We start from the raw sequence: 19,098 nt of genomic DNA on the forward strand, positions 1-19,098 counted from the left end.
GAGAGACCTTACAGATATGCAGACAACAGCCAGCGATAGGATCTCATAGAGGAAGCAGCACCAGGCTGGGTCCTGGCTCGGCCCCCATGTGACCCTCAACAGATCACCTTCTCTGTACCTCAGACATGATTACTTTTACAGTCCTGGCTATGTCTGGAAGTCCAACTATATGTCGGCTACCTGCTAGGCTGCTGGGCCAAGACCCCTGCCTAGAGCTTCCAGAGTTGGTGTAGGAATGCCTTGGAGTTTTGCTGAGTGGGACTGAGGGCATGGAGGCAATGGAAGAGCAAGGCAGACAGAGGTGGGGTTGTGCTCACTGCCTCTGCCTTGTCTGGAAAAGGCCAAGAAAGCGAACGGTGCCACGCACACCACCAGGTAATGTCCACAAGCCTTCTGGAGGAGTCTTCCTTTGCCTGGGAACTTTTCAAACTGGAAGTCAAGACAGACACCGTAGCAAGATTCCTTCCATCTGCTGTTCCCTGTGCTCCCCCATCCCCCTTTCGCTCATTGCTTTGGTCACTGGTAAAGGCTCAACACCTGTTTCCCATCTCAGGCCTTAACTACGCGTACTAGGACGCATGACTCAAAAACTTTGGCAGAAGGGCTTAGGCCGATGGGTGGGTACCGTCTGAGAACTTGAAAAGGCTGTCTCCCCTTGTTATGCTATGATCTGCAGCTCTAAAGGTAAGGTTTAATCCATGCCATGCTTAATGCTTAAGGAGCTCTTAATGAAGACTTTAAATTCGCTTTTTCCATCTGCTATTCCCAATGGACTGTGTTTCTAGACATCGGCTTGTGATAATACGTTCAGATTTTTTTATCTTTGAAACTTGTAGCAAGCCTTCCAAAAATGAGATTTTTCCTTCTGATGTATTCAAGGTGTAAAATGGTTGCCAGTTGTCAGGTTTACCAAAGGAGAGTGAGGCAAAGACTATTCCTGAGAGCCTTGATGATAAAGGAAAGTGGCCTGCAGGTGGTTCGGGTAATCACCAGTCATAGGCTTCAGCTGGCGAAAGTCTGCAGCTTAGCCTGGTAATAGAGCCAGCAATCAGTCTTGTAAAAAATAAGAAAGCTTTTGGAAATTTGCATGAATTTAGCAGATGGGATTATTCAAATATCCTTTATTTACCTTAAGTGTGTCTGAAATTTTTTTTCCCCACATTCTATGAAGTTTGGGTCTTCATTCTCATGCAAATAAACTTAAATTATCATAATTTCACCACTACTTCTATATAATCCTCAAAATCACCCTCCTTTGGTGGGAAGGGATAGTAATCTGAAGTATTAGCACATTCAATTTAAAAAAGAAAAACTACTTGGAAACATACAGAGGCACAAATTGAGCAGACAGGTGCTAACATGGCAGGTTATATTTCACAGAAAGCACACAGACTTGGGTCACTCTGGTTTAATGTGAGAGCATTGGTACATTCAATGGATTTATGCATGAAAACTATTCAGAGAATTGACTTGGTTTACAGCAATTTAAATTTCTGATTGATGCTGAATAGCAACTCTTTATTTCACGGCTCCTGGATTGCTCCCTTGATAGAAATAATCTGAGATTTTGAACCTAGCTTGGGAGAAATTTTCCACATTCAGTTCTGTTGGTTTTAAAGAATAGTTGGACAAGATGATGTGCTGGTTGGCTTATGATGGCCAGATAATTCCTTAATGCATTCCCTGGGTTTGTAAGGGTTATTCACATTTAATTTTGTAGACATATTATCAAACACTCATTTGAGGTCCATGACTGTTTGCTAACTCATGAACAGCATTTTGCACTGGGGTTTATAATTTATTGGTTAATTTTGTCACATGCACCCATACACGTGTATGTCCCCGTGTGACAAAAACACATGTTCATTTTGTTATACTCCTTAATTTTGAAGGCTATTGAAATTTCTCAAGATTTTCTTAACACTTTTTAAAATTTTTTATTTATTTTTTTGACAGGCAGAGTGGACAGTGAGAGAGAGAGACAGAGAGAAAGGTCTTCCTTTGCCCCTTTGCCCTTGGTTCACCCTCTAATGGCCGCCTCGGCCGGCGTGCTGCTGCCAGCGCACCACGCTGATCTGAAGCCAGGAGCCAGGTGCTTCTCCTGGTCTCCCATGCGGTGCAGGGCCCAAGCACTTGGGCCATCCTCCGCTGCCTTCCCGAGCCATAGCAGAGAGCTGGCCTGGAAGAGGGATAACCGGGACAGACTCTGGCGCCTCAACCGGGACTAGAACCTGGTGTGCCGGTGCCACAGGCGGAGGAATAGCCTAGTGAGCCGCAGCGCCGACCTTCTTAGCACTTTAAACCTTGTTTTTGTGGCTCGTGAGTATCTTATTGGCCTAAATTGCTGGAAGTCATGGGAAACCATGTGAGAGAGTTATGTGCCATTGTTGATTTATTTCTCATTCATTTATTTAAAAAACACGAAATAATAAAGCAGTCTTCTTTTCAGCCCCTTCACCCACAGAACATAAAGTGTAGACACTTCCGGTGCTTTGACTGCATTGGTTCTTTACTGCTTTGCAGTAGTACAACGCTCACCTTTATCATGGGAGTAAATTTCATCTGGTTTTTCCCTAAGGAAGAAGTGGGCTTTCTGTTCCTCCCCACCCTATGGGCCATCTCTTTTCCCAGATAAAGGGATAAGTTGTTACTAGGTCAGTTCAGTATTACTCTGGGTGATTTTTTTAGCAAACCATTTCCCCTAGTTACTAAATTAGTAAGTAAACAAATGTCTATACAGGTATCTTCTTGCTCTGCTCTTAATACTCCTGTGTCACAAATTCTTAGCATCCTGTCCCTTTTTTTCTTAGTCTATATTATTTCTAAGGTGTATCTCTAGCTAAGCAGCCCATACTAATCTCACCCTCAAGGTCCTTTACAAGTAATATGGGTGAATGGAAAAGGCAGCCCAAGGGATTTCAGAAAAGAAGAAACGATATTGCAAAGCAGAGTCCTGTGAGAAGAGATTTTGGTCACTCACACTAAGTGAAATCTATCTGCAAAAATCCCTTTTGCCAATCAGGCCTGACATTGCTGCCAGGAGACGGGGCGGTGGAAGTGGGTGTGTGACTGTTTGAAGGCGTGGGTTGGCTGATGGCTGGGATTGAGGAACAAAGGCACAGCTGTCTCGAGTCTCACAATCTCCCCAGACACTTACTGGCTTAAGGCAAGGGGCAGAGGGTGATAGAGTTTTCCTTATTTCAGACAAACTCAAAACATTTTGTTCGGTGTGGACAACAGGCATCTTGGCACAGAATACACCTTGGATGTGCCCACTTTTAATCTGGGATACATCTTTCGTGTAGTTTCCAGATAATTTGAGGCCAAGATAAATTCAAACTAAAAGGGCTGAAGGAAAGAGAGAGGGGTTTGTTGAAGGCAGACATACTACTGTGGCAGACCAAGGGAAGATGTGCTCTTATTAAAACGGTTGTTGAATTGGGAGTACGGATTGCACAGCGCTGTTTCCGTGGCTTTGGAATGGAAGAACTACAGGCTTCCTTCACTCACCCAGATGACCTGTTCCCCATTAATGTTGCAGGAAGCTCAGAGGAAAGTTTGCAAGGGCCGGATGAAAGAATTTGCTCTTTTTTTTTCTTTTTAATGCCCTCTACTCATTATTAGCAAAGATCGAGCAGGTCAGTAGTGACATTCCCTCCCTACCTTTTGAAGGAAAATTTAAACAGACTACAGAGCTTCTAGTCAGTTCTAGCCAATGACCTCCTGTGAGATGAAGGAGTTTTTGGCCTCACTTTGTAGTTTTCCCTATGTCCAGTGGACCTGGATGAAGAACTGCAACAGAGTGGTGATGGTGGGCACACACACCTATGTGGTACATGCATGTGTGTGATGTGGGCACGTGCCACCATCTATTTTATCCTTTGGAGCTTAAACCAATTTACAGGGTACATTCAAGGGTTCAGAACCCGAGTGACCCCTGAGGGAGGCAGAGGTGAAAGGGCAAGACTTTTGCTAAGTTTACACACAACCTCCCACGCTTCATTCCTCTCAACTTTCAAGGGGAATATTATATAATGAAGTAACAACTTTATAGAATTATTGTGGATATTATATGTGTTAAGATGATAGATTGTATCAGTGCTATATACCTGGTCATCCCTAAATCATAATGGTTACTATTATTTCATATGAATTATTATTAATCAAAGGACCTAATTCTAGCTCTTCATTAACCACCTAGTATGGTTCTTACCTTCTTATATTTTGGACTCCTCGTTTTTAACTGGGAGGAATAATCCTTGATCCATCCCAACAAGATTTTTTCCTCTCATTAAATGAGATGATGAATGCCAAGTATTCTGGAGAAAATAAAGTTTTCCCCGAATGGGATGCATTCGTGCGTTTTAGTCCCTGTTCCTTTGAGACTGGAGCTATGCTTCCTACCCTTTGTATCATGCTAGAAGTACCGTTGTATCAGGAGCTAGCAAAGGATGATACCTCTCATGGCCAGTTAGCTGGAAACTGGCTCCCCAAACAGTGAGGGGCGTACAGCACAGGCAATGGCATAAATCCACTTGGCACAAGGAGAGCCTAGAGTTCCACCATCTAAAAGCATTAAGTCCAACAAAAGCATCAGAAACCACGGCGACTGGAGGTAAAACCAGAGCTGCGTCGGAAGCAGAGGCATTGGTGTTAGAAGATAGACACACACGCACGCTGTTCAGAAATGCGGGGTCTGGCAGGGACCGGGGCGCGCGGGCGGCTCATGCAAAACAGAGGCACTTTCCGTCACGGGAAGCAGTCAAGACACAGCCTCCGACCGGCAGGCGGGAGGGTTCTTACCTTTTTGACATCCCTGACCAAGTGGTACAATGTGTTTGAGGGCCCATGTCTCTGAAAATAACAAAGAAGAATCAAATAGTTTTGCTGGCCCGGGGCTCTCACCGGCAAGGCACAAAGGGTCTGGACGGAAAGGTTCTGGCTGGAGAGGCAGCTCCCTAAGATGGCCCTTGCCCTAGTTGCTCAGTTGGATCTGTTTGTTTGCTTGTTTCTAAACAAAGCCATGGGCAGGTTTTTGCATTGTAGGTCTGCACTTCGTGAGGGAGGGCAGGTGCTAACAGGGGACCCAGCTATCTCGGGAGGAGCTGTCCTTTGTACAGGTGGAGGCAAAGGGGCCACTGTTTTTCCATACTGGAGATAACTTGGGCACACTGCCGTTGCAGTTCCTGTGTTACTCAAGACGAATGAGAAATCTCAAAGGGCCGGGCCCACTTTTTCTGTTCCAGGCCAGATAGTACATATTTTAGGGTTTGTGATCTATAAGCCTTTATCAAAACTGTTCAACTCCACTCTTCTAGCGTGAAAGCAGCCATAGATCATATGCAAATGAAGAGCTTGGCTGTATTTTAATAAAACTTTATTGACACAAAGTCAAATTTCATATAATTTTAATATATCACAGAATGTCATTCTACTTTTTGATTGAGTTCATTGTGGGAAAAAAATGTGTAAGAAACCATCCTTAGTTTGTAGACCCTATAGAAACAGGCAGTGGGGGGGATTTGTCCTTTGGGTGATAGTTTGCTGAGATCTGGTTTAAGGACAAAGTCACAGGTTGGGAAAAAGAAGTACTTGTGGAGAAGATTTATGTTTGCAGGAGTTATGAATACAGTGAAATGAGTTATCATTCTATAGTCTTAGGAAAAGCAAGGCTAAATATAGGATATCCAATTGAAGTTGCATTTCAGATAACAATGAAGAAGACTCCTTTTAATTTGTATTTGTTTTACTTACTTGAAGGGCAGAAGGGGTGTGCACACGCACATACATGCACACACACGAAATCAGAGATTTTGCACCTGCTGACTTCCTTTTCAAATTCCTACAGCAACCAGGACTGGGCCAGGCCAAGGCTGGGAGCCAGGAATTCAGCCTGGTTCTCCAGTATGGATGGCAGGGACCCAAGTACTTGAGCTGTCATCTATTGCCTCCCAGGGTGTGCACCACCAGTAAGCTGGAATCCCAGGCCACGCACTATTTGGGGTATACAGTGGTACCCCAGGTAGCTCATGAAAAAAATGGAATTACAGGAGAAATTTATTTTAGTTCAAAAATATTTTGAAATCACACAAATATAGGATCTTCAAAAAGTTCATGAGAAATATGCACTAGGAAAAAAATATGCCTGAATTTTAAAAATTCTTATGCTGAAAAAAGCATATCTTTTAATTCTGTTTTCCTCTAAGCTTTTAGAACTATGTGCATACTTATTCTAAGCAATTGTTTGCTGGTTATTTGAAATTCAAGTTTTACTGGACATCCCGTAGTTGGCTTGCTCAATCTGGTGATCTTATTGGAGGACCTGAAACAGTAATGAGATATCCTAAGGCACTGTCGCAGCACCTGCCAGTCTTGAGGCAGCCCTGGTGCCTTGCCTTGACATCCTGCCCATCCATGTGGGTGCTGTCGGAGAGCCCTCTTCCACTCAGTGACTGCTCTACTGTTCAGCAACTGAACATGCAGACCCAGGAGGCAGAGTGCCAGGCTCCAAGCCTGACTGCACTGGTGAAGCTCTAAGCAGACACAGGCAAGGTACAGTACTTAACTATGACACTGTTCTATCACCTGTAAGGTGTAGCCATGCATACCGATTCACTAGATAAGGATTGCTGTAAAGATTACGTGATGCGATGTTGACAAAGCTGTTGAAACCATGCTTAGCACTCAGTGATCATCAGCTTTTTTAAAATTTCATTTTATTTTTGACAGGCAGAGTTAGAGAGTGAGAGAGAGAGACAGAGAGACAGAGAGAAAGGTCTTCCTTCCATTGGTTCACTCCCCAAATGGCCGCTAGGGCCAGCGCACTGTGCTGATCCGAAGCCAGGAGCCAGGTGCCTCCTCCTGGTCTCCCATGCAGGTGCAGGGCCCAAGCACTCGGGCCATCCTCCACTGCCTTCCCGGGCCACAGCAGAGAGCTGGACTGGAAGAGGAGCAACCAGGACAGAATCCGGCGCCCCGACCGGGACTAGAACCCGGTGTGCCGGCGCCGCAGGCGGAGGATTAGCCTAGTGAGCCGCGGCGCCGGCCGATCATCAGTTTTTATCATTGCTGGGGCCATTCACTGTCCCACGATCCTTCCTAACACCACTCTTGGTTGGAGTGATGAGGTCTTACCGGCCTTTCTTTATCTAGAACTTGCCTACTTCTTTCCTCTCTTTTCAATCTTCAGAGTAATTGATACACAAGCCATTCAAGGCTGACTTATGTACTTTAAAGGGAGCACCCCATTATTCTTCCTGAAAATCTGCCAAGGAACCAGAAATCTGGAGCTGCTCCACTAACCTGTTTTCTCCTTTGTCCAGTGGGACTGCAGTGGAGCTGGGGGGAGGGGGCGTCACCTAATGGTGGCTGGGGACAGGTCAGCAAGCTGCAGTCCCTTGGTGTTCTGGGTGGTGGCCCAGAGACACCGTGTTAGTTGAGAGGAAACAGAATCCCTTGTATGAGCCATGGCTGCTTTCTGTTCTCGGGAGTTTTGTTCCCTTGAGTAAACCAGTTCGCTTGTCAGCCCCTTCTATGGTTTGAATGTTGGTGTCCCCTACAAAATCCGTGTTGAAACAGCCTCCAATACAAGAATATCAAGAGGCAGGGCCATTTGGAGGAGATTAGGTCCTGGGTGCTCCTTTCCTGCCCATGGGATTCAGGCAGATGGAGAATGGGCATCATGAGATAACAGGCGGTCCTCTCCACTCCTGTCCTTCTGTCCCTCCTGCCCACCATGTGGGGATGCAGCATTTGGTTCTCCCAGAGGGCGCAGCAACAAGGCGTCCTCTTGGACGCCCTCACAGGCACCACCCTCCAGCTTCTGGAGATTGGACCCCAACGTCACACTTGTGAAAAATGGATTTCTGCTGTTTGTAGGAGGGTACTTCAGAAAGTTCATGGAAAAATTGGCCTACGAACAAACTATGCTTGTGTTACACAATTTTGTCACCAAAATAAGCTTCTTAAAAATTAATTTGAGAGACATATATTACATATATATATATATACACACACATATATATATATATGTGTGTGTGTGTGTGTGTGTGTGTATATATATAAAAGAGAGAGAGAGAGACAGACAGACATAGATACTATCTACTGCCTTACTCTCCAACTGCCCAACAGCCAGGGCTGGGAGCTGGAACTTGATTCATTTCTCCCACATGAGTGGCAGAAGCTCAAGCACTTGAGCCATTGTCTGCTGTCTTCCAGGGTCTGCATTACCAGGAAGGAGTCTGGAGCGGGAACTGTGAATCCAACCCAGGCTGTCTGACGTGGGATGCAGGCATCTTTAACCATTAAGCCAACTGCTCAGCCCTGAACTTATCTTTTAACTCCATCTTCCATGAACTTCTTAAAGTACTCTCCTACGTTACCCTGTCCTGGATACTTGGTTTTAGCTGAACAAATGTAATATGATAGCTTCACTTTCTTTGTCTGCACCATGTGGAAACACAGTATCTGCTCCTTGCATGTCACTGAGTTTCAGCGAGTGTCAGTTCAGAGCCAATGCTCTTGCTGAGTGCTCAAAAACTTCAGTAGTTTTATATGATTACTCTTTCACATTCGAGTGAGTGAATGAACAAATCATTACAGAATTAAACAAATCTAAAAAAATTGTTTTCGTATGATTCCAGACAAGAGCTATTTTCCATCTTATTCCACTCTCTCAGAAGAAGAATGAATGTCTTAGCTCTCAGGATAACAAAAATGCACAAAGCGGGTCATCAGCCACTTGCATGCGTGGAGTTAAGTCACTCTCCTCTGCAGGTTTGCCTCAAACTCCCTCTGGGTTTACAGCACGAACTTCCAGAGCCTGGTGGTCTTGTGTCAGAATCTGACAGGAGCGCCCCAAGCTGGTCACAGAGCCTTTCCCTTAGGTGGTGACAACTGAGCAGTTACAACAAGTGGGACCCTGGGCACTTGGCGTTTGCTGGCTACGTGGTTCTGAGGGAGTATTTGTGACAAGTGATCCATGCACTTGGGAGGGAAGAGGGGCAGCGAATCACAAGGCATGTGTGGGGCAGAAGATAAAACAGAAAAACAGAGAAAATAAAAAGTGCCTTAGCTTGGCCCTACCGTATTGTACAATTCCTCTAGTCTGGAGATGGTGAGAAAACGATGCATGCTTACTCCATTCTCTATGAGCAATTTCACAAAATCCACTCTGTCCAGAACTAGGGCATCCAACATGGCTTGCTCCAGAGACCCCACCTGTAAATCAAGTCACTGAGTTAGTCTGCCCCAGGGCCTACAGATGCAGTTCTTTGAATAACTTAAAAAAAATGGGTGCCTTTTGGCATGTGGTAAACCTTCAGCACGTCCAAGACTGTGCTGACGAGATTGCTGATAGCTCCAGGTTGGAACAGCTCTAACCTCTCTTGTGTTGGGGGAACTGTCTCTGCATAGAACTCAAAGATTTCTAATTCCAAAATCTCTTTCTTCCCTGAGTCTCTCTCTTGTTTTGGATCCTAAGAAGGTATAAGCATTTATAAGATTCTTTCCCTTCCAATTTTCTAACCAAGCTTCCCCCACTGCCAGGGATGTGCCTGAGTTGGGACTATAATGTCCTCTTTTGGCCATCTCTGAATGAGGTCTCTGGCTGATTGGGGAAGACAGACCCAAGTCAAAAGATGCAAGGACCCAGAGAGATACCAGATCACCGTGTAGAAATGGGCAAGATGGAGGCTAGGGGACGTCACTTAACTAAAAGCAGAGCAACCCAGAAATCCACTGTCTGGATTTGCCACTGGCTCAGATTTTGATTTACATCCTTTCATAAAGCTTCCCCGATGTCCAGACACCTCCGTGCATCTCTGCACCTAGCAATGCCCTGGCACTAAGTGAAGACAGGTGCTCAATACCAGGCAGAAGCCCTCTGGGGGAAAGAAAGAGTTAAAAAAGCCCTGATCTTGAGTGCTGTGATTCCAGGCATGGAAATCTAATTTCAGGCTTTGGGCTGCCTCCTGTAGGGGCGTGTGCATCCTGCACAAGGACCAGTTTTCCAAGTCTTTATTTTTGGTAGTCAACTGAGGGAAATAAACCAAGTACAGTTACGTAAATCTCTGGTCCCCTGTGTTTTTTTTTGGGACCAGGGAGGTCCTGTGCTCAGGCACCAGGACCAGATGGCACCTGCCTACGGAGGCCTGCTAATTCCCAGCCATAAACCAGCATGCAGTGCCACCACCTGGCAGCAGCAACCTCTTCATCTTGCCCCTTCTCAAAAACCATAAGAAACAAAATAAGTACACATATTACTTAATTTTAATTAAACTTTGTCATATATATATTTCCAGAATATTAAAAAGCATTGTTATCTTTTGCAGCTGACAGTAGTAATCACAGGTCATTCATAAAGATGGACATGTTTGGGGTTGTCCATGGTTGTTATTTCCACCAGGTGGCAGCATTTCCCCAGATTTGAGAAGGGCGTGCACGCCAGGGATGATGCTAGGAAGGAACATTTTTCCATCCTACAGAAAAGACAGCAGATACGAGAGCCCCTCTCAGAGGCTCCTTAAACAAATACCCTGGCCCAAGCAAGTGGGCTTTTCAGGGGCGACGACATATACTCTACCGGCCACTGTTGCCCATAAATAAAGATCTGGCTGCGGGCGATGTCCACTCTGTTCCAGGCTAAAGCTAAGCTCAGTTGGTCTGGGGCCGAGGCATTGGCTCCTGTGTGTAGACAAGTGGAGAAAAGAGGGGGAGAGAAGACAGTGATCAGTTATTAGGCCAAACAGACCCACCCACTGCATCGCCCTTCCTGGACAGCCGACTCGTCTCTCCAATGGGGCTTCTCAGACTCAGCACTATGGACACTTTGGGCAAGATCGTGGGGTTGTCATGTTCACTGCAGATTATTTAATAGCATCCCCGGACTCAACCAAGTAGATGCCAGTAGCACGTTGTACCCCCATCCTCCCAGTCATGACAATCAGAAATGTCACCAGACCTTGTCAAATGCCCCCAGACACAGCGGAAGGCAGGGTCAGCCTGCCCAGAGGCTCTGCCTTGCAGCCTGGGTGGCCCAAGGGTGACCCTTGAGTAGCAGCAGCGGCAGCAGCATCCTTGGACATTTGTTAGAAATGCAAACCTCAGCCGGCGCTGCGGCTCACTAGGCTAATCCTCTGCCTTGCGGCGCCGGCACACCAGGTTCTAGTCCCAGTTGGGGCACCGGATTTCTGTCCCGGTTGCCCCTCTTCCAGGCCAGCTCTCTGCTGTGGCCAGGGAGTGCAATTGAGGATGGCCCAAGTGCTTGGGCCCTGCACCCCATGGGAGACCAGAGAAGCACCTGGCTCCTGCCATCGGATCAGCGTGGTGTGCCGGTCGCAGCGCGCCAGCCGCAGCGGCCATTGGAGGGTGAACCAACGGCAAAGGAAGACCTTTCTCTCTGTCTCTCTCTCTTACTGTCCACTCTGCCTGTCAAAAAAAAAAACAAACAAAAAAAGAAATGCAAACCTCAAGCCCAAGGCCAGATGCAGGAGGGCAGCATCTATCTATCTATCTATCTATCTATCTATCTATCTATCTATATATTGACAGGCAGAGTTAGACAGTGAGAGAGAGAGAGAGAGAGAGAGAGAGAGAGAAAGGTCTTCCTTTTTCCATTGGTTCACCCCCAGGTGGCCACTACGGCCGGCGCATTGCAGCCAGCGTGCTGCGCCAATCCGAAGCCAGGAGCCAGGTGCTTCCTCCTGATCTCCCATGTGGGTACAGGGCCCAAGGCCCTGGGCCATCCTCCACTGCACTCCTGGGACACAGCAGAGAGCTGGACTGGAAGAGGAGCAACCGGGACAGAATCCGGCAACCCAATTGGGACTAGAACCCGGGGTGCTGGTGCCGCAGGCAGAGGATTAGCCTAGTGAGCCGCGGCACCGGCCCAGCATCTATAACAAGATCCCTGATGCCTGTGTGCACATTAAGGTTTGAGAAGACTGCTCTCCATCACAGTTTGCACCTGCTGTCAAGGCACCATCAGGATTGTATTTAGCCGGGGGAAGGGTTCCTCATCAAATGGAGGGCCATCTTTGCCCTCTCCTGAAGGTGAGTATTCTTAAGAGAAAGGCATGCAAATGGCTAACGTTTACTTTGACTTTTGTGGATAGAAACCACTGGAGTGATTGCCCATTTTTCTCCAGACTTCCCCTATAGTTCAGAGCTGTTCCTATATGTCTGTTTATTAAAATGAGATCAAAGGAGACTTTGATTCGTTTATCACACTAGTCATATTTCAAGTGCTCAGTAGCACATGGGGCTGACAGCTGTAGATCCCAGACATAGACCACTTCTGTCACTGCAGGAAGGGCTACTGGGTCTGAGCTGCTCTGGATGCACCCCAGCAAGCAGCTGTATGTGAGGCAGTGAGCGGAGGTGATGCATAGGCAGGGGGAACCCTGGTCTACAGTCAGGGGATCCCAGTCTACTCTTCTGTGATTCTGCAAGACTGCATTTCTCAATGCTACTGTTTTTTTGTCTATGAAATTGGGACAATAAAAATTGTCCTGTTGACCTAGTTGAGATGTTGAAATGAGGTCAAAGAAGTAAGGTCACATGTGGACAGGTTCTTCACAGCTCAGCCACATCCAACCTCCCCCCGCCTCCCGTTGCTGTGAGTCCCACCAGCAGGGAAAGATGGAGGAACAAATGCCCTTCCCTTGCTCAGATCTGCTGTGCTAGGCAAAGATCAGGCACCTTCACACATCATCAAAGGTAATGAACCCACTACCCCTGAGAACTGGGTCTTCTTGTGTGCATCAGACAGAAGAGACTGGGGGCCAGAGGCGTGCAGGGAACCGAGGTCCAGCCGCTGCTAACAGGGTAAATGGAGCAAGTGTTTGTCATGTCAGAGGTGAGGGTAAAGCCCAGTGAGCTCTTCCTTCCTTCTGTCCTTTCTGTACCTGATGTTTGTGAAGGGAGCAGGGAGAGCCCATGTGTCCACTGGGCAGGTCGCAAGCAATGAGGTGTGATCAGGGTCCCTGGTGATTAAACTACATTAGCGACTCTCAGGCTTCACTGCACCTTGGAATCACCTTGGGAGCTTAACCACCATCCCTGTGCTCCGGTTTCACCCCATTCCAGTGACGTGACCTGGCTTGCAGTGGGATCCCAGCGTGGACAGTATGTGAAGCTCCACATGTGTCTCCCATGGGCTTCCCAGGCTGGGAAGAACTGACCACTTGCCTCCTCTCCTGCTTATTTTTGTCTCTTCCCTTGGGGCTCTGAGATGCTGATGTTAGGAATTAGGAAAAATGTTTGCTAGATGAACACTTCTCAAATTTGAGCCTGTGTAAGTATACCATGGAGAACTTAAATTATATTATATATTTATACATTTGGAAAGGCAGAGACAGAGAGAGAGAGAGAGAGAGAGAGAGAGAGAGAGAGAGAGAGAGAGAGAGAGAGGGAGGGAGGGAGGGAGGGAGGGAGAGAGAGGGAGAGAGAGAGATTTATTGATTGATTCTGTCTGCTGGTTCACTTCCAAATGTTTGCTATAGCCAGGGCTGGTCCAGGCTGGAGTCAGAAGCCAGAAACTCAATCTGAGTCTCCCAAGTGGATGACAGTGACCCAAGCACTTGGGCCATTATTTACAGCCTTTCTAGGTGTTTAGTAGCAGGCTGAATTGGAAGTGTGAAGAAGCTGGAACTGGAACCAGCACCCAGATACAGGATGCAGGCATCCCATGTGGTAGGCTTAGTTCCCTGTGCCATAAAGTCTGCAGCAAGTGGAGAACTTTTAAAAGTACAAACCCTTAGGTTCCATGTGCAGACATTCTATTCTAAGAGTTCTGGGGTCAGGCCTGAGACTTTGCATTTCTAATAAGTGCCCAGTGCTGCTGCTGCTGACCTGGGATCCTGCTTTGTGTAAAACCCTGCAGAGTTATGGGCTTATGTTCCCTTCCTAGCTGGAAGAGCATTTCTGATTCTGGTGTCCCACATTGATGTGTTTTGTCTAAACCAGGTGCTTGTGGTAAATGGTCAGTATTTTGAGATGGTGAATACTAATTCCACTTACACAGGGAGTTTTCCCTTAAGAAAATTTTTATCTTCTTATGTGGCTGCACGGATTGCAAACTCGTTTTAGGGAAACTGGCAGAACAAGTAAATAGGGATGTGTCCTGACGTACAGGCATCAATTGAGAGAGAGAATTCATGAAGGCTCTTTAGGATTGCATTTGGAAACGTCACACTTTATGTTTTCGTTGGCTTCTTCAGAGCTGGTCTATTGATTCTTGATGTAATGGTTTGATCCTTCCCTTTGCCATTTGTGTCAGAAATTTGTTCATCACCCGTGGCAGTGATAGCAGCACACACTTGAACAAGAACACATAGCAGGGAGCAGTGATTGAGGTCAAGGTGAGCTACATGTCTGAATGTAATTAGATAGGTGTCAAGTGAGAACATGAAGCCAATGAATTTTGACTTTTCAAAAATTGAAATCCATCACTCAAGTTTTGTCCTGGGTGACAGTTTGGATCCAGGGTTGTTAAGCTGTGGGACCAACCTTCCTGCTTTTTTTTTTTTTTTGAAGATTAATTTATTTATTTGGAAGTTGGAGTTACAGAGAGAAAGCGAGAGACAGAGAGAAAGAAAGACCTTCCATCTGCTGGTTCACTCTCCAGATGGTTACAATGGCCAGGCCTAGGCCGGGCCAAAGCAGGAACCTTCATCCAAGTGTTACCTGTGGGTGGCTGGGGCCCAAACACTTGTGCCATCTTCCACTGATTTTCCCAGGCCATTAGCAGGGAGCTATATTGGAAATGGAGCAGACAGGACATGAGCTGACATCCATATGGGATGCTGATGTCACAAGCAGCAGCTGTATCTGCTACACCACAACACCAGCCCCAAAGCATCCTGGTTTGTCCAGTGAAATTGCAGTTTTAGTGCTCCAAGTCCTGTATGTGGATAGATGCCTAAACCTGGAGCAAACCTGGATGACTGGCCACCCTCTTTGCAACTGTGCCTGGAATTGCTTAAAAGTTAAATAGACTCATGTTTGGGACACATCCTGTGAGATTCTGGTTTAATTGGTTCTGGGCATTGCAGTTTTTAAAAAAATCCCTCTGGATGATTCCAACATGAAGACAATATTAAGAACTTGTAGTGTAGATGATGTGTGTATTCATTAACTCTTCCCTCCATTTCTGCATTCATTTGTGCATTCAAAGCTACTGATTTCTTGCCTTCTCCTGTGGCAGGCACTATCCCATTTCCTCAACCAGGATTGTTGATTAGAAGGCTCTGTCTTGAGGACTCACAGTCTAGAGGAAAGATATCTGTGGTTAAACACAGTGACTCGGGCAGTAATTCGGTTACCAGCTCAGCATATTTATCGGATACTTCTGTTCCTGGGATTGTTCTGGCATTGAACATCCCCTGGAAAACAAGACAGTGGAAGCTTCGGTCTTCAATGAGCCTGTGCTCTACTGGTGTTGGGACAGCACTGAGGAAAGAGGGCACTGATCACCAGTGTGCTTTGAGTCTGTGGAAGTGCTATATAGCACAGTGCCCCTCCAGGGGCTGGTGAACCTGTGTCTATACAAAGAAGTAAACCTAGCAGCACCAATATGGCTGCTCTGTCTTGCCTATGCCCATGACAGAGCTGTGGTGGCACCAGCTGGAGCAACTGCCTAGCTGGGCTGTGCTCATGGTGAGGAATGGAAATAGAGCCAATGAGTGACCTCATTAAGAACATGGATGGGCGTTCTTTAGGGCATCTGATTAACCTCATGTGGGTCCAGAAGTTTGGAAAATGCCCTCCAGGATTTAAATCCACTTTTATGATCCATGGTGGGGTCTTGGAAACTCTGAGGAAGGCCTTTTAGAATGCCAGCATCAGGATGGTGAAGATAGTGAGCAGAGTGGCACTGGGGCTACTGTGTTGGGAGGAGTGCTTAGGAGGCCTGCCTGGGAGTACATCTGAACTGAGACCTAAGTGATTGGAAAAAGCCACTGTGTGAAGAATTGGAAGAAAATATTCCAGCAAGAGGGAAGATCAAGTTCAAAGTCTGTGATGTGTCAGTAAATACAAACAGGAAGAAGATGTAAAAATTATGGTTTTAGGATTTTTCTCTTCCTGCAGAGGCTCAGGGAAGATGTAAGTGCGTGTGATCACATGGGGTTTTAAGGGATTAGTTCACTAGGCGAATGAGATGAAGAAGCAGTCTAGCAAAGGGAACAGTGTACGCAGATTGGGAGAACCAAATAGCGTAGTGCATTTGGAAAAATCCTTGGAGAGACGCTGGATCTATATGCTTGGGGCACTGAGTTAGAAGCAGGGAAAGATGGAACTAGCACTAGAGGGCTTGTAAATGATGCAGCTGTTTCCCCTTTATCCAGAAGGCATAGAAGCACTGAGATCTGATGCTAAAAACAGTGCAGTCAGATCTGTATCTTAGAAATATCACTTTGGTATCACAGTGTGGAGGATGGATTGTGGGGGGCCTTCAACTGGATGGAAAAAGAGTAGTTAGGCAAGTTTTGCAATATTCTAGGAAAGGAATAACAAACACTGAGATATAGGGGTATTTAGAGAAACTGCTAGTCTTGGTGAAACATTTAAAATGGGGAGCAAGAGAGAATCCATGGTGCCCTAGTTTCCAGTTAGGGATGCACATATGTAACAACCATGAGACTGGCCATGTGAGGTGTATACATGCTTTGCAAGGTAGCAAAGTTTCATTCGTGAATAGAAGGAGCTTGGGATGCCCACAGTGTACGCAGGTGGCAATGTCTAGAGATCATTGCTTATGAAATTCTGCACGGGGGAGCAGTCAGGTTTGCAGAGAGGGAGATATGGGAAACAGTAGCATGAAAGTAACAGCAAAAAGAGGGCAAAGCATGGGTGACTGAACACCACCCAAATGGAAAAAGTATGAAAGTAAAACAAATCGTTAGAAAAGCACCACAAAAAAGCAGAGAAAGGGAAGAGAACCCAGACTGCATGGCGTCCTAGATTGTGTGAAGAGAGATTTTGAAGAAAGTGAGAGTGACCAGTAAGTCAAAGACGCAAAGAGGGCAAGAAAGATCAGCCTTCTCTTTCAACAACTGTAGTCATTCCTGTACCTCTGGAGCATCATTCAGTCATTCCTGCACTCCCACCTCCCCCAGTGGAAGTGAGAACCTCACAGGTTAGGGATTTATTCCACTATACCCATTGTGATACTCTTTTAGGACAGGGTAGGGCTTGGTGCATAAAAGATGTGCCTTAGACTATTTGGGATGCTGCAACAAAATAACATAAATTATTCTGGAGCCCACAGAGTTCAAGGTCAGGGTGACAGCAGATTTGGTGTCTGGTTAGGGCCTGCTTTCTGCTTCATGGATGGCTTCTTCTGGTTGTGTCCTCACATGGTGAAAAAGGGCAAAGGGTGGATCTCTGATCTCTTGTATAAGGGCACTAATCCCATCCGTGTGTCTCTGCTCCCATGACCTAATCACCTCCAAAGGTCCCACTTCCTAAAACCATCGTCACCTTGGGGATTAAGATCTCAACTCATGAGTTTTGGGAAGGAGAGAACAAACATTCAGACCATATCAAGTTGTTTAATAAATATTTGTTGAGTGAATAAATGGATTTAAAAGTGGGATTTGGATTTGGCAATTTAGAAGTCATTGAGGATGCTTGGGCGAGTAAGGGGTTAGAAGAATGTCTTCAACCTTTTCCCTCAAGTAAAGTGGAGGTATAAGGGACGGAGGGAGAGCTAGGAGAATCATACAATCACCAGATTTCAAAGAACAAAGTGGTAAGTACAAGAAAAGCTGTGCAAATATGAAGTCCAGAGCACCATCTTGCAAATTGAATCAGAGTAACTTTGAGAAGGAAGTAGGATTTGACCAAGTGGGGAAGGATACTGGAGATTTGAACACATGGAGTGTATAGTATGCTGAATGATGATAACTCAAAGATGTCTAAGTCCTAAGCCAGGGAACCAGTGAATATGTTGCTTTACATGACATAAAGAACTTCGCAGGTGGATTGAGGTAAGGATTTTGAGATGGATTGTCCTGGATTATCTGGTGGCCCATGTGTGGCAACATAATCACAAGAGTTCTTTTGAAAGGGAGAGGAGGGACCAATGTAGTAGCAGGAGGTGTGACAATGAAACAAGGTGTTGGGCTGATGTAAGGAAGGTCCCATGAGCCAAGGAAAGCAGGCAGCTCTGGACACTGAGAAAGCACAGAAATGATTCTCTCTGAAGCCTCCAGGGTGAACCCAGCCCTGCTGACACCTTAGCTTTGGACTTCTGACCACAAGAATTATGAAAATAAAAAATTATTGTTTTAGCCATTAAATTTATGGTCATCTATTACAGTGGCAATAGGAAATGGATACAGAGCTCTGAAAAATACTATAGTAAGAAGACAGACAATAAATAAAGAGGAGGAGTGAAAGTAAAATGTAAGCATTGGGGCAGCTCTGTGGTGCAGTGGGTTAAGCCATGTCCTACACAGCTGGCATCCCATATAGGTGTTATTTCAAGTCCCAGCTGCTCCACTTCCCATCCAGCTCCCTGCTAATGTGCCTTGGAAAGCAGTGGAAGATGGCCCAAGTTCCTGGGTCCCTGTACCCACATGGGAGACCTGGAAGAAGTTCCTGGTACCTGGGGTTGGCATGGCACAAACCTAGCCATTGTGGCCATTTGGGGAGTGAACTAGAGGGTGGAAGGCATTTCTCTCTCTCTCTGTAATACTACCTTTCAAATAAATACATAAATCTTTTAAAAAAATTTTTTTAACAGATTGGTTGTGACAGATAGCAGCATTCTCTAAAGTTGATATGCGTATGATTTTCCTGATCTTTCAACACTACTTCTGATGCAGTTAAAGGCCCCATTATGCCTTTTTATACAGCATTCATTGGTTTTCAACAGTGAGTGATGATGCAATTAGCCTATGTATACTTTCTCCCTTTCCTCTCCTCCACTACTCAATTTTAGAGAACATAAGATGATATTTTTGGTGTTTTAATTTGTGTTATTAAAATATTTATATTTCTATTATTAGTATTTGAATTGCCAGTCTTAAATTATGCTTGTATTCCTGATTATAGCAAGTAAAAACATAATGAGGCAAAAGACTACCAATTCGC

General features: G+C 45.8%; 1 protein-coding gene across 4 annotated transcripts in view; it reads right to left on the bottom strand.

The window, feature by feature from the left end:
• Positions 1–19,098, bottom strand: part of TRPM3 (transient receptor potential cation channel subfamily M member 3) — a 948,117-nt gene that overhangs the window by 92,646 nt on the left and 836,373 nt on the right. For all 4 annotated transcript variants that reach the window (XM_062207082.1, XM_062207079.1, XM_062207080.1 and 1 more), the window contains exons 10-12: positions 10,583–10,683; positions 9,085–9,219; positions 4,804–4,854 (exon numbers count right to left, since the gene is read on the bottom strand). In XM_062207082.1, coding sequence (XP_062063066.1) covers positions 4,804–4,854; positions 9,085–9,219; positions 10,583–10,683 — 287 coding nt within the window. The remainder of the gene's footprint in view (positions 1–4,803; positions 4,855–9,084; positions 9,220–10,582; positions 10,684–19,098) is intronic.

Source organism: Lepus europaeus, chromosome 12 (genome assembly GCF_033115175.1).
Source record: "Lepus europaeus isolate LE1 chromosome 12, mLepTim1.pri, whole genome shotgun sequence".
NCBI classification, from domain to species: domain Eukaryota; kingdom Metazoa; phylum Chordata; class Mammalia; order Lagomorpha; family Leporidae; genus Lepus; species Lepus europaeus.